This window comes from Oratosquilla oratoria, chromosome 4, assembly GCF_046742065.1.
Source record: "Oratosquilla oratoria isolate Oo_2021 chromosome 4, ASM4674206v1, whole genome shotgun sequence".
Lineage (NCBI taxonomy): Eukaryota > Metazoa > Arthropoda > Malacostraca > Stomatopoda > Squillidae > Oratosquilla > Oratosquilla oratoria.
Genome location: NC_134780.1, coordinates 27,563,418 through 27,575,995, shown reverse-complemented (window position 1 = coordinate 27,575,995; position 12,578 = coordinate 27,563,418). Strand labels below are relative to the sequence as shown.

The 12,578-nt window shown below is 42.9% G+C and overlaps 1 protein-coding gene across 1 annotated transcript; it reads right to left on the bottom strand.

Annotated features, from left to right (window-relative positions):
• Nucleotides 1-5,690: 5,690 nt before the first annotated feature.
• Nucleotides 5,691-12,046, bottom strand: LOC143024255 (uncharacterized). The gene is made up of 4 exons (XM_076183040.1): nt 11,365-12,046; nt 10,656-10,977; nt 10,241-10,433; nt 5,691-5,774 (listed from the first exon to the last, which is right to left on the bottom strand). The coding sequence occupies exons 1-4, from the start codon at nt 12,044-12,046 to the stop codon at nt 5,691-5,693; spliced, it is 1,281 nt and encodes a 426-aa protein (XP_076039155.1).
• Nucleotides 12,047-12,578: the final 532 nt, after the last annotated feature.

Genomic DNA, 12,578 nt, shown 5'->3' with positions numbered 1-12,578 from the left:
AGGTGAATCAAGTAGGGAAGAAAAGGTAAAAGGTACAGATGGAGAGTTGATAATGGAAGAGATGGCAGTGAGGGGAAGATGGGCAGAATATTTTAGGGAGTTGCTGAATGTGAAGGAGGATAGGGAGGGAAAGATAGCTGCAGTGGGAAATACGAAGAAAATGAGAGTGATGAGTGAGGAGAATGGAGGAGAAATAAGGAAGGATGAGGTGAAGGCAGTTGTAAAGATGATGAAAGCAGGTAAGGCACCTGGTCTGGATGGATGTCATGCAGAATGTCTGAAAAAGGGAGGTTCAGTGATGGTGGACTGGTTGGTGAGATTATTTAATGTTTGCTGGAGAGAGGGTAGAGTACCGGAGGACTGGAGTAGTGCCTGTATAGTTCCTCTTTACAAGGGAAAAGGGGACAAGTGTGAATGTAGTAATTTCAGAGGGATTAGCCTGTTGAGTGTAGTAGGGAAGGCTTATGGGAGAATCTTAATTGAGAGGATTAGGAGAGGAACAGAAGGAGTAATTGGTGAGGAACAGTGTGGATTTAGGACGGGTAGAGGTTGTGTAGATCAGATCTTTGTGGTAAGACAGATATGTGAGAAAGCTATAGGAAAGGGGAAGGATGTTTTTTGGGCTTTTATGGATCTGGAAAAGGCTTATGATAGGGTAGACAGAAAGGCACTGTGGGAGGTTATGCAGATTTATGGGATAGGAGGAAAGCTTTTGGGAGCTGTCAAGAGTTTTTATGTGAGTAGTAGAGCATGTGTTAGGATTGGAAATGGAGAGAGTGAGTGGTTTGAAGTAAAGGTGGGACTTCGTCAAGGATGTGTTATGTCGCCCTGGCTGTTCAACTTATACATGGATGGGGTGGTGCGAGAGGTGAATGCTAGGGTAGTGAGTCAGGGATTGGAGATGGTTAAAGAAAATGGAGAAAAGTGGGAGGTGAGCCAGCTGTTGTTTGCAGACGACACTGCGCTTGTGGCAGGGTCAGAGGAGGGATTGAGGAAGCTGGTGGCAGAGTTTGGGAGAGTATGTGATAGAAGAAAGCTAAAGATAAATGTGGGTAAAAGTAAGGTGATGAGATGTACAAGGGGTGAAAGTGGCAGTAGACTGGAAGTGAACATTAAGGGAGAGCGACTGGAGGAAGTGGATAGTTTTAGATACTTGGGTGCAAGTGTAGCAGGAAAAGGTGGAGTGAAGGTGGAGGTAGAATGTAGATTGAGAGAAGCGAGTAAATGCCTTGGTGGTTTAAAGAGTGTAATGAGAAATAGACATTTGGGAATGGATGCGAAGAGGAGACTGTATGAAGGAGTGATTGTGCCAACAGCATTGTATGGGGCAGAAACGTGGAACATAAGAGAAGAAGAGAGAAGGAGTTTGAATGGGTTTGAGATGAGGTGTCTGAGAAGTATGGTGGGGGTTACTAGGCTGGATAGAGTGAGAAATGAGGAGGTGAGGAGGAGAACAGGGGTGAAAAAGGATTTGGGAGATAGGGTTGATGAAAGAATATTAGGATGGTTTGGACACATGGAAAGAATGAGTGAAGAAAGACTAGTAAAAGAGGTATGGAAGGCAGATGTGGAGGGAGTGAACATGAGGGGACGTCCTAGGATGAGGTGGATGGATGGGGTGAAGGGGGCTTTGGGGAAGAGGGGAATGTCTGTTGAGGAAGGAAGGGAGAGGACGGAAGACAGAGGTGAGTGGAGAATGGTTGTATATGGATGATGTTGTGACTGCATGAGGAGGAATGGGCGGGGGGGGTGGGGTAGTATGTGTGAGTAAATTTTGACGCAGCCCGAAGGGATTTCTCCCCGTCCTCTCCTTATATGCAAAGGGGGACGGAGAGGGGGGGTCGCCGATTAAATGAAGCGGCCTTGCTGTGGATGTACTGTGTCTTGCGACACTGCTTCTGACCCAGGGCGGTGGGCAGGGTGCAGGGATGACCCGTCATCCAGGAGGTGCTCAGATGAGAGGAAGGGTGGGAGGGGTGTGGAGTGTATTTAGGGATGAAATGGGTGGGAGTGTTTTTATGCCTTTCCCTTTTTGGCTACCTCCCTTGGAAGGGGGAAAAAGCCTTGGTATATGTATGTATGTATGTATTATCATTATTATTATTATTATTATTATTATTATTATTATTATTATTATTATTATTATTATTATTATTATTATTATTATTATTATTATTATTATTATTATTATTATTATTATTATTATTGTTGTTGTTATTATTGTTATAATAAATTATTATTACTATTACTAGTATTATTATCATTATTAATATTATTATTATTAATGTTATTATTATCATTATTATGATTATTATTATTATTATTATTATCATTGTTGTTATTATTATTATTATTATTATTATTATTATTATTATTATTATTATTATTATTATTATTATTATTATTATTATTATTATTATTATTATTATTATTATTATTATTATTATTATTGTAATTGTTATTCATGTATTTATTTATTTATTCATTTATTTTCGACCTCGACATTGCTTGAAAAATCTGTGATCCACATGTTTTCCTGTTGCCACTCAAAGCATCGCACTTTATCCATTGCCATCACTGATCTACGAAAGACCAAAGATTACTTCGAATATGCGGTAAGTCTTCTCGTGCCGTCCATATTTATGGGTTGCTGTTCCTCTTCAGCCTTGTGGAGACACCATTTTTCAAGACAAAATTGTATCAATAAACATCCACTAACTCCCACTAGTTTTCGGCCTGGGGAAGTGTGTGACACCTCCCCCCCACAACTACAACCACAACCACCATTCCCGAAGAGGCCCATGTACCTCAGTTTGATGCCAGGGGATTTTATTCAACATCAAGGAATGGACGTCTGAGTATTCAGGGATGAGTCACTGTCTCGGAATTTCAGGTATATATATATATGTATATATATATATATATATATATATATATAAATATATATATATACATATACATATTGCAAAAATAATCACAATAACGCGTGACTAATTAATATTGCAGAAACCACAGGGAAAATAAAGTCGGAATACTAAACGTTTTCGTCTATTTCTCTTTCTTGTACTCTGAAGATGTCGTAATAGACGAAAACTTTAGTATTCCGAGCTTTAATTTCCCTGTGGTTTCTGCATTATATATGTATATATATATATATTTATATACATATACATATACATATATATATATATATATATACATATACATATGAGATGTACAAGGGGTGAAAGTGGCAGTAGACTGGAAGTGAACATTAAGGGAGAGCGACTGGAGGAAGTGGATAGTTTTAGATACTTGGGTGCAAGTGTAGCAGGAAAAGGTGGAGTGAAGGTGGAGGTAGAATGTAGATTGAGAGAAGCGAGTAAATGCCTTGGTGGTTTAAAGAGTGTAATGAGAAATAGACATTTGGGAATGGATGCGAAGAGGAGACTGTATGAAGGAGTGATTGTGCCAACAGCACTATATGGGGCAGAAACGTGGAACATAAGAGAAGAAGAGAGAAGGAGTTTGAATGTGTTTGAGATGAGGTGTCTGAGAAGTATGGTGGGGGTTACTAGGCTAGATAGAGTGAGAAATGAGGAGGTGAGGAGGAGAACAGGGGTGAAAAAGGATTTGGGAGAGAGGGTTGATGAAAGAATATTAGGATGGTTTGGACACATGGAAAGAATGAGTGAAGAAAGACTAGTAAAAGAGGTATGGAAGGCAGATGTGGAGGGAGTGAACATGAGGGGACGTCCTAGGATGAGGTGGATGGATGGGGTGAAGGGGGCTTTGGGGAAGAGGGGAATGTCTGTTGAGGAAGGAAGGGAGAGGACGGAAGACAGAGGTGAGTGGAGAATGGTTGTATATGGATGATGTTGTGACTGCATGGGGAGAAATGGGCGGGGGGGTGGGGGGTGGGGTAGTGTGTGTGAGTGAGTTTTGACGCAGCCCGAAGGGATTTCTCCCCATCCTCTCCTTATATGCAAAGGGGGGACGGAGAGGGGGGGTCGCCGATTAAATGAAGCGGCCTTGCTGTGGATGTGCTGTGTCCTGCGACACTGCTTCTGACCCAGGGCGGTGGGCAGGGTGCAGGGATGACCCGTCATCCAGGAGGTGCTCAGATGAGAGGAAGGGTGGGAGGGGTGTGGAGTGTATTTAGGGATAAAATGGGTGGGAGTGTTTTTATGCCTTTCCCTTTTTGGCTACCTCCCTTGGAAGGGGGAAAAAGCCTTGGTATATGTATGTATGTATGTATATTATATATATATATATATATACATATATATATGTATATATATATTAATATGTATATATATATATATCTTATATATATATAATGTATATATATATATATGTATATATATATATATGTATATATATATATATATATATATATATATAAATATATATATATATATAAGGGAGACCAGACAGAAGATGGAGAGACGAGATCGAGAAGTTTGCAGGAGTGACGTGGCAGAGTATGGCACGGTCGTGTGAATCATGGAATGCTATGAAGGAGGCCTTTGTTCAGCAGTGGACTCAGGATGGCTGATTTGATTGATTGATTGATATATATATATGCGTAAGTAACCACTAGGAAAAAGTAAACTAACGAAGCAGAGGGCTTTCGTATAATTACATCTTCAGTGCTGATACAAAGAAGGAATTATAAAATGAAGAAGGAAGGTACAGAATATATGAATGAGTGAGACATGGTAAAGACGGAATTCGGAGAGGTAGTGGAAGAAGTACGCATTTGTGAACACACGTTCCTAGTGTTTTTATTGCATATATATATATATGTATGTATGTATATGTATATATATATATATATATATACATATATACATATACATACATACATACATATATATATATATATATATATATATACATATATACATATACATACATACATACATATATATATATATATATATATATATATATTTGCACCCTTCCCTTGGGCGTATTTATGTTGGACGCGTGGTTTTCATGTGTCCTGCCCTTGGGCGTTAGCTGTGCTTGGAAAGTTTTGTATACAATACCCGACCCTACCCGTCCTTGGAAGGAACGAGTTGTATATAATACAATAATACAGTAATCTGCAAATCACTTCATCCGTGTTGTTCTATTTGAACCCCAATATTTTATACACTTACTGTGGTGTGTACATGTATATACGAGTATGTGTGTTTGTAAGGTTATAGTCGTCTAATCCATATTCCATTTGTCATTAAGTGACCAATCATCATCTTTTCTCCCGGTCATTTCATCACTTACATTTATTACTTTGTATTTTTTCATTTGCCCACGTAATTATCTATTTTCTATTAATCTATAGGTTATATACTGATTTATACATATTTTCAATGATTTGCTTTATAATTAATACTTTAGGTTGCTCATGAGCACTCCGATGGCGGGCGGGTGGTGGGGTGGGGGTGGGGATGGTGGAAGTTCGGATCGATCAGATAAGAAAACGAAGCAGATCAGCAGATGACGCTGCTGCTGCTGCTCCTGCTGCTGCTCCTGCTGCTGCTCCTTCTGTCCGGAGGGCCTTAATCCGAGCGAGACGAGCAGGTGCTGGATGGGTTCTCCCCGGAACTTGATACGATAAAAAAAACATAAAAAAGAAACACGAAGCTGTCATTTACAGTCAAGATTGGTGGTTGTGGTTGCGTGGTAAAGCGTATTGCATTCGCCTAATTGTATTTACCTCGTTTGTAGTGTACAGGGAAAGAGCAACGCTCTTGGGGGTCTGTCACTCTCCAGTTGATCGTGCCTAGCTTCAGGAGTCATGTATGGTGTCAACTTAGGCTACATTCTTGTTTTCCAATTATCGTACTCGGATTTGAATTCTGGTATTGTTCCAGCTTGAACGTGTGTGTGTGTGTGTGTGTGTGTGTGTGTGTGTGTGTGTGTGTGTGTGTGTGTGTGTGTGTGTGTGTGTGTGTGTGTGTGTGTATGTGTGTGTGTGTGTGTGTGTGCGAGCGCGCGCGTGTACGTGCATTTTGTGCATATTTGTGTGTAATATGATATTTGTGTAAGCGCGTGCACGTGTGTGCGTGCATGTGTGTGTATATGAATATTTGTTTACTCACGTGTATATGTTTGTGTTCTTATGATACAGGAGTGATGCAAGAATTGACAACAAACGAGATGTTATGAGTGGCTCTCGTGATTGAAGCAGATGACTACAACTATGGCTGAGATGATCTAAGACGGGAGGGGGGAAAGAGTGATGGAGTGGAGTGGAGTGGAGTGGAGTGGAGTGGGAGTAGGTACGTGCCTCTGACTCGGCTACCTCTCTTACAAGGGGGAAAAAGCCCTTGGTACACAGATATATTGATTAATTATTTGTTTATTCGTTTATATATTTATTAGACTATCAGTGGTATTCTTAAAAAAATCTTTCCTTATCTTTCCTAATCTTGTATAAATCCTTGGGAGGGAAATATTTATACAAGGAAATATTTTTTAAGGATACCAGCGTAAGAATCTTACGGTGGTATTCTTAAAAATATCTTTCCTTATATAAATCTTTCCCTTCCAAGGATTTACATAAGGAATTTTTTTTTTTTTTAAGAATACCAATACATGTTTGTTCGTCTTTTCGTAACTAAGAATCTCTTCAAACGCATGAAAACGAGACAGACAAATCGACGCCGCCTCTCCTGGACGACAAAGCGGATTTCGGATCTCGTTGTCACTTTGCGAACCCCCCCTCCTCCACTTCCACCTCCTCCCCCACTTCTACCTCCTCCCCCATTTCCACCTCCTCCCTCCACTTCCACCTCCTCCCTCCACTTCCACCTCCTCACCCACTTCCACCTCCTCACCCACTTCCACCTCCTCACCCACTTCCACCTCCTCACCCACTTCCACCTACACCCACTTCCACCTCCTCCCCTCCACTTCCACCCTCCCTCCACCTCCACTCCACACCTCCCCCTCCCCACCACTTCCACCCTCCTCCACACCACTTCCACTTCCACCCCTCCCACACCACCTCCATCTCCCTCCACTTCCACCTCCTCACCCCCACTTCCACCCCTCCCCTCCTCCTCACCACTCCCTCCACCTCACCTCCTCACCCACTTCCATCTCCTCACCCCACTTCCACCTCCTCCCTCCACTTCCACCTCCTCACCCACTTCCACCTCCTCACCCACTTCCACCCCCTCCCTCCACTTCCACCTCCTCCCCCACTTCCACCTCCACACCCACTTCCACTTCCACCTCCTGCCTCCACTTCCACCTTCTCCCCCACTTCCACCTCCACTTCCACCTCCTCACCCACTTCCATCTCCTCACCCAATTCCACCTCCTCCACCACTTCCACCTCCACACCCACTTCCACCTCCTCACCAACTTCCACCTCCTCCCCCACTTCCACCTCAACACCCACTTCCAACTCCTCCCCCCACTTCCACCTACTCCCCATTTCCCCCTCCCCCACTTCCACCTCCTCACCCCACTTCTACCTCCTCACCCACTTCCACCTCCTCCCTCCACTTCCACCTCCTCCACCCACTTCCACCTCCTCACCCACTTCCAGCTCCTCACCCACTTCCACCTTTACACCCACTTCCACCTCCTCACCCAATTCCACCTCCTCCCCCACTTCCACCTCCTCCCCCCCACTTCCACGGTTCCACCTCCTCCCTCACTTCCACCACCTCCCCCACTTCCACCCCCCCTTCCACCTCCACACCCACTTCCACCTCCTCACCCACTTCCACCTCCTCACCCCACTTCCACCTCCTCCCCAACTTCCACCTCCTCCCCCACTTCCACCTCCTCACCCCGCTTCCACCTCCTCCCCCACTTCCACCTCCTCCCCCACTTCCACCTCCACACCCACTTCCACCTCCTCACCCACTTCCACCTCCTCACCCACTTCCACCTCCACATACACTTCCACCTCCTCACCCACTTCCACCTCCTCACCGCCTTCCACTTCCTCACCCCACTTCCACCTTCTCACCCCACTTCCGCCTTCTCACCCCACTTCCACCTCCTCACCCCACTCCTACCTCCTCCTCCACTTCTGCCTCCTCCCTCCACTTCTACCTCCACACCCACTTCCACCTCCTCACCCACTTCCACCTCCTCACCCACTTCCACCTCCACACCCACTTCCACCTCCTCACCCCACTTCCACCTCCTCCCCCCACTTCCACCTCCTCACCCCACTTCCACCTCCTCACCCTATTTCCACCTCTTCACCCCACTTCCACCTCCTTACCCCTTCCACCTCCTCACCCACTTCCACCTCCTCACCCACTTCCACCTCCACACCCATTTCCACCTCCTCACCCACTTCCACCTCCACACCCATTTCCACCTCCTCCCCCACTTCCACCTCCTCCCCCACCTCCACCTCCTCCCCCAATTCCACCTCCTCACCCCACTTCCACCTCCTCACCCCACTTCCACCTTCTCACCCCACTTAAACCTCCTCACCCACTTCCACCTCCTCACCCCACTTCCACCTCCTCACCCCACTTCCACCTTCTCACCCCACTTAAACCTCCTCACCCACTTCCACCTCCTCCCCCCACTTCCACCTCCTTCCCCCTACACACACACACACACACACACACACACACACACACACACACACACACACACACACACACACACACACACACACACACACACACACACACACACACACACACACACACACACACACACACACACACACACACACACACACACACACACACACACACACACACACACACACACACATACACACACACCCCTCCAGTCAATCTTGCATACATGAAACTTTCGGGATACCAAAACTTTACCCGGGCCGTGGTGAAATATCACAGACTCAACAAATGCAGCTTTCGGTAATGTAGCATTGATATTCTTGCGTTGACATACTCTCATTTTAAATATAAAGGAAGTACAGTATATACATATATATATATATATATATATATATATATGTATATATATATATATATATATATATATATATATATATATATGATGAAGGTGGAAAAAGAAGTCACGGGTCTAGTTCCGAGTTACTGAGTTTATTCCTGACCGGTTTCGCTCTATGCTTCTTCAGAGGAATGTGACTCTGGAGTGAAGCTGGCGGTATACATAGTCTGAGTAAGACCGCGTTCCCTCCTTGGAGGTGGGTTACGTTTGGTTGTACAATGGTTTTTAATACAATAGTGATAAAAATACAATAAATTGTTGTGATGTTATTACAAAACAGCTCCGGTGTGTGTGGAATGTTGATCGAGGGTGTAACATTGTAAGTGAAGTGAGTGGTGTAGAAATGTGTGAATCCTAAAAAGTGTCATATGATAACTTATAGTATTAAATAATATAATAATATAAGGATAAATATCCAGATAAAATGAATGAAATAAAATGAAAATACAAATACAAATATAAATATAAATAAATAAAAATAAAAATAATAAATATATAAATAAAAATATATGCTTATTTAAAGTGACATGACATCTCATCGCATATCATTGTGTGACAGAATGTTATCAAAAAATATACATACATATATAACAATGAATAGATAAATAAATGCCAAAGAAATATATAGTAAAAATATGAAATGAATATAATAAATAATAAATAAAAATAAAAATAATAATAATAATAGTAATAATAATAATAAAAATAAAAATGAAAATACGAACTGACCGGCCTCAAGCCCTCAACCCAGGGAGCGCGGACGTTTGGGCACCGGATGGATTTTGTCGTTCTATGTGGGCGCTGTTCTGGGGCAGGTTCTTATGGCTGCGTATTGAGCTGTGAATTTTTCCCATTTAATATCCCCTACTTTTTGGTTGATGTTGGCATTGGTTGTTATATATAGGGCTTCAATCACCTTCCTTTGTCTTTTTGATAGACCTTTCTTTACTACCTCTGCCTGTTGCCAGTCGGGAAGATGTCCTTCCTGATCCACGTGGCCCACCATCGCGTTTGAGAGGCGGTGGTACCTTAGGTCCGCCTTGTGCTCTTTTATTCTGGTATGTAGGCCCCTGTGACTCTCACCATAATATGACTTGTCACAGTTGCCACATGGTATCCTATATATGACGCTGAGGTCGTTTGTTGTTTTAGATGTTGGTGTTACTAGTTGTCTGATTCTCCTTCCCGTGTCATTCACTATTTCTAGTCCTAGTGGGCGTACAGCATCCCCCAGTGTGCGTGAAAATTCTGAGTCCGGTACGACTAGGTATTGTTTGTCCTGTCTGTTTACTGGTTCTCTCCGTTGCCTGATGTTTTGAGCTTTACTTAGAGAAGTGGACAGTAAGCCCTCTGGGTATCCCAGTGATATGAAGGTGTTTGTGACGCGGCGGATTTCTTCCTCGAGGAACTCCTTGCTGCAGATCCTCAGAGCTCTGAGGAAAAAACCGATCACCACTCCTGTTTTGGTTCGTTCGTCATGTGCACTGTAAAAATGTAAAAGGTCATCTTTGTTGGTAGGTTTCCTATAAACTCTAAAATGTGCTTTGTTATCCTCTCTAATAATCTCCGTGTCGAGAAAAGGAAGGCGACCACGGGACTCAATCTCCATAGTGAATTGTATATTATTAGTCACTTCATTTAACTTTGACAAAATCTCCTCAGCATCTGTCTCTGCAGGGGAAATGAATAGGCAATCATCTACATACCTTAGCCAATGTGAACCCTTTGGGAGAATTTTTAAAAAATGATCCCTCTCCAATACCTCTAGGTAGAGGTTTGCTGCCACTGCACTCAAAGGAGATCCCATGGGAAGGCCTTCCAACTGGTGGTATTCTTGGTTGTCAAATCTGAAAGAGCCAAATCTCATACATTTTTCTGTGAGCTGCATGTAGTCTCTTTTGCAGATCGGTAGGCTATTTTCGTCGATGGTTTGTAGTGCTTCCTTGATAGCGTTGATGGCGCCTTTTATGGAGACATGGGTAAATAACGATGTTACATCGTAACTGATTACTCTTTTCTGTGAAAAGTCTATGTTGTTGAGTTTCTCGATTAAGTCTGTGGAATTTTGGAGATGCGTACTACTGATGTTACCAAGGGCGGACGATAGGGGTTTGGCTAGGATTTTAGCTAACCTGTGCGGGGCGCTTCCAATACCTGAAGTAATGGGTCTAAGCGGTATCTCCTGTTTGTGGATCTTGGGGAGTCCTTTCAAGGTCGGTGTCTTGGGGTCTTCTTCTAAGAGATGTAACATTTTCTTACCCTTTTCGGTTCTCTTCAAAATCTTTCTTGTGGTTTTGTTGAACTGTTCCGCTTCCTCTTTTGCTTTGCCGATGTTTTGTTTGGTGTATGTGGACGGGTCGGATAAGAGATCCTCCATTTTGCGTACGTAATCCAATTTATCAAGGATCACTATACCTCCGCCTTTATCAGCTGTTGTGATCAAGATGTCGTTGTTGTCTCGGAGTTCTTTTAGTGCACGTGTGTACCTTCTGGGGATGGCTGGCTCACGTTTTCTCGAGGCTAGTGAGCAGCATAATATTAGACCCTGTTTGAATCCGTTCTCTAATTCACTGTCCCTCCAATTATAGTTCTTTTCAACATAGTCGGCCGTGGTTTTGTGGTTAATGCCCGTGCTGAACTTCAGACCTAGGGAGAGAGCTTCTTCTTGTGTTTTTGTCAATCTGAGTGATGATAGGTTTGTAATCAGTTCGTGCCTCCCAACTTCCTTCCATCGGCTGTTGTTGCACAAATGTTCTAGTTTCATTTGGAGTTTTGCTTTCTGGATCCTGTCTTCTTCCTTGATTTTAAGGACAAGGCCATGTGGTATGTGGTCTTTCTTCAAGCGGCTCCTGATCATGCTTTCTTCATTTCGTAGGGTTTCTCTAGCTTCTTTTAGGTATTCTCTGGCTGTGTTGCTGAAGGGTTTGTGTGGGTGGTGTAGGTGTTTCGGTGCTGATCTGGGTAGGACCTGTTCTTCTAGGCAGTCCTTTAGGAATCTGTCTCTATTTTGAATACTCGTCAGCTTCCTCCTAAGAGTAAACTCATCCTCGGTGACGCCACGCCTGTCTTTTCCATCTTGAGACAAATGTTGGTACATTATGACAAGTTGATGAAGGTGGAAAAAGAAGTCACGGGTCTAGTTCCGAGTTACTGAGTTTATTCCTGACCGGTTTCGCTCTATGCTTCTTCAGAGGAATGTGACTCTGGAGTGAAGCTGGCGGTATACATAGTCTGAGTAAGACCGCGTTCCCTCCTTGGAGGTGGGTTACGTTTGGTTGTACAATGGTTTTTAATACAATAGTGATAAAAATACAATAAATTGTTGTGATGTTATTACAAAACAGCTCCGGTGTGTGTGGAATGTTGATCGAGGGTGTAACATTGTAAGTGAAGTGAGTGGTGTAGAAATGTGTGAATCCTAAAAAGTGTCATATGATAACTTATAGTATTAAATAATATAATAATATAAGGATAAATATCCAGATAAAATGAATGAAATAAAATGAAAATACAAATACAAATATAAATATAAATAAATAACAATAAAAATAATAAATATAAATAAAAATATATGCTTATTTAAAGTGACATGACATCTCATCGCATATCATTGTGTGACAGAATGTTAT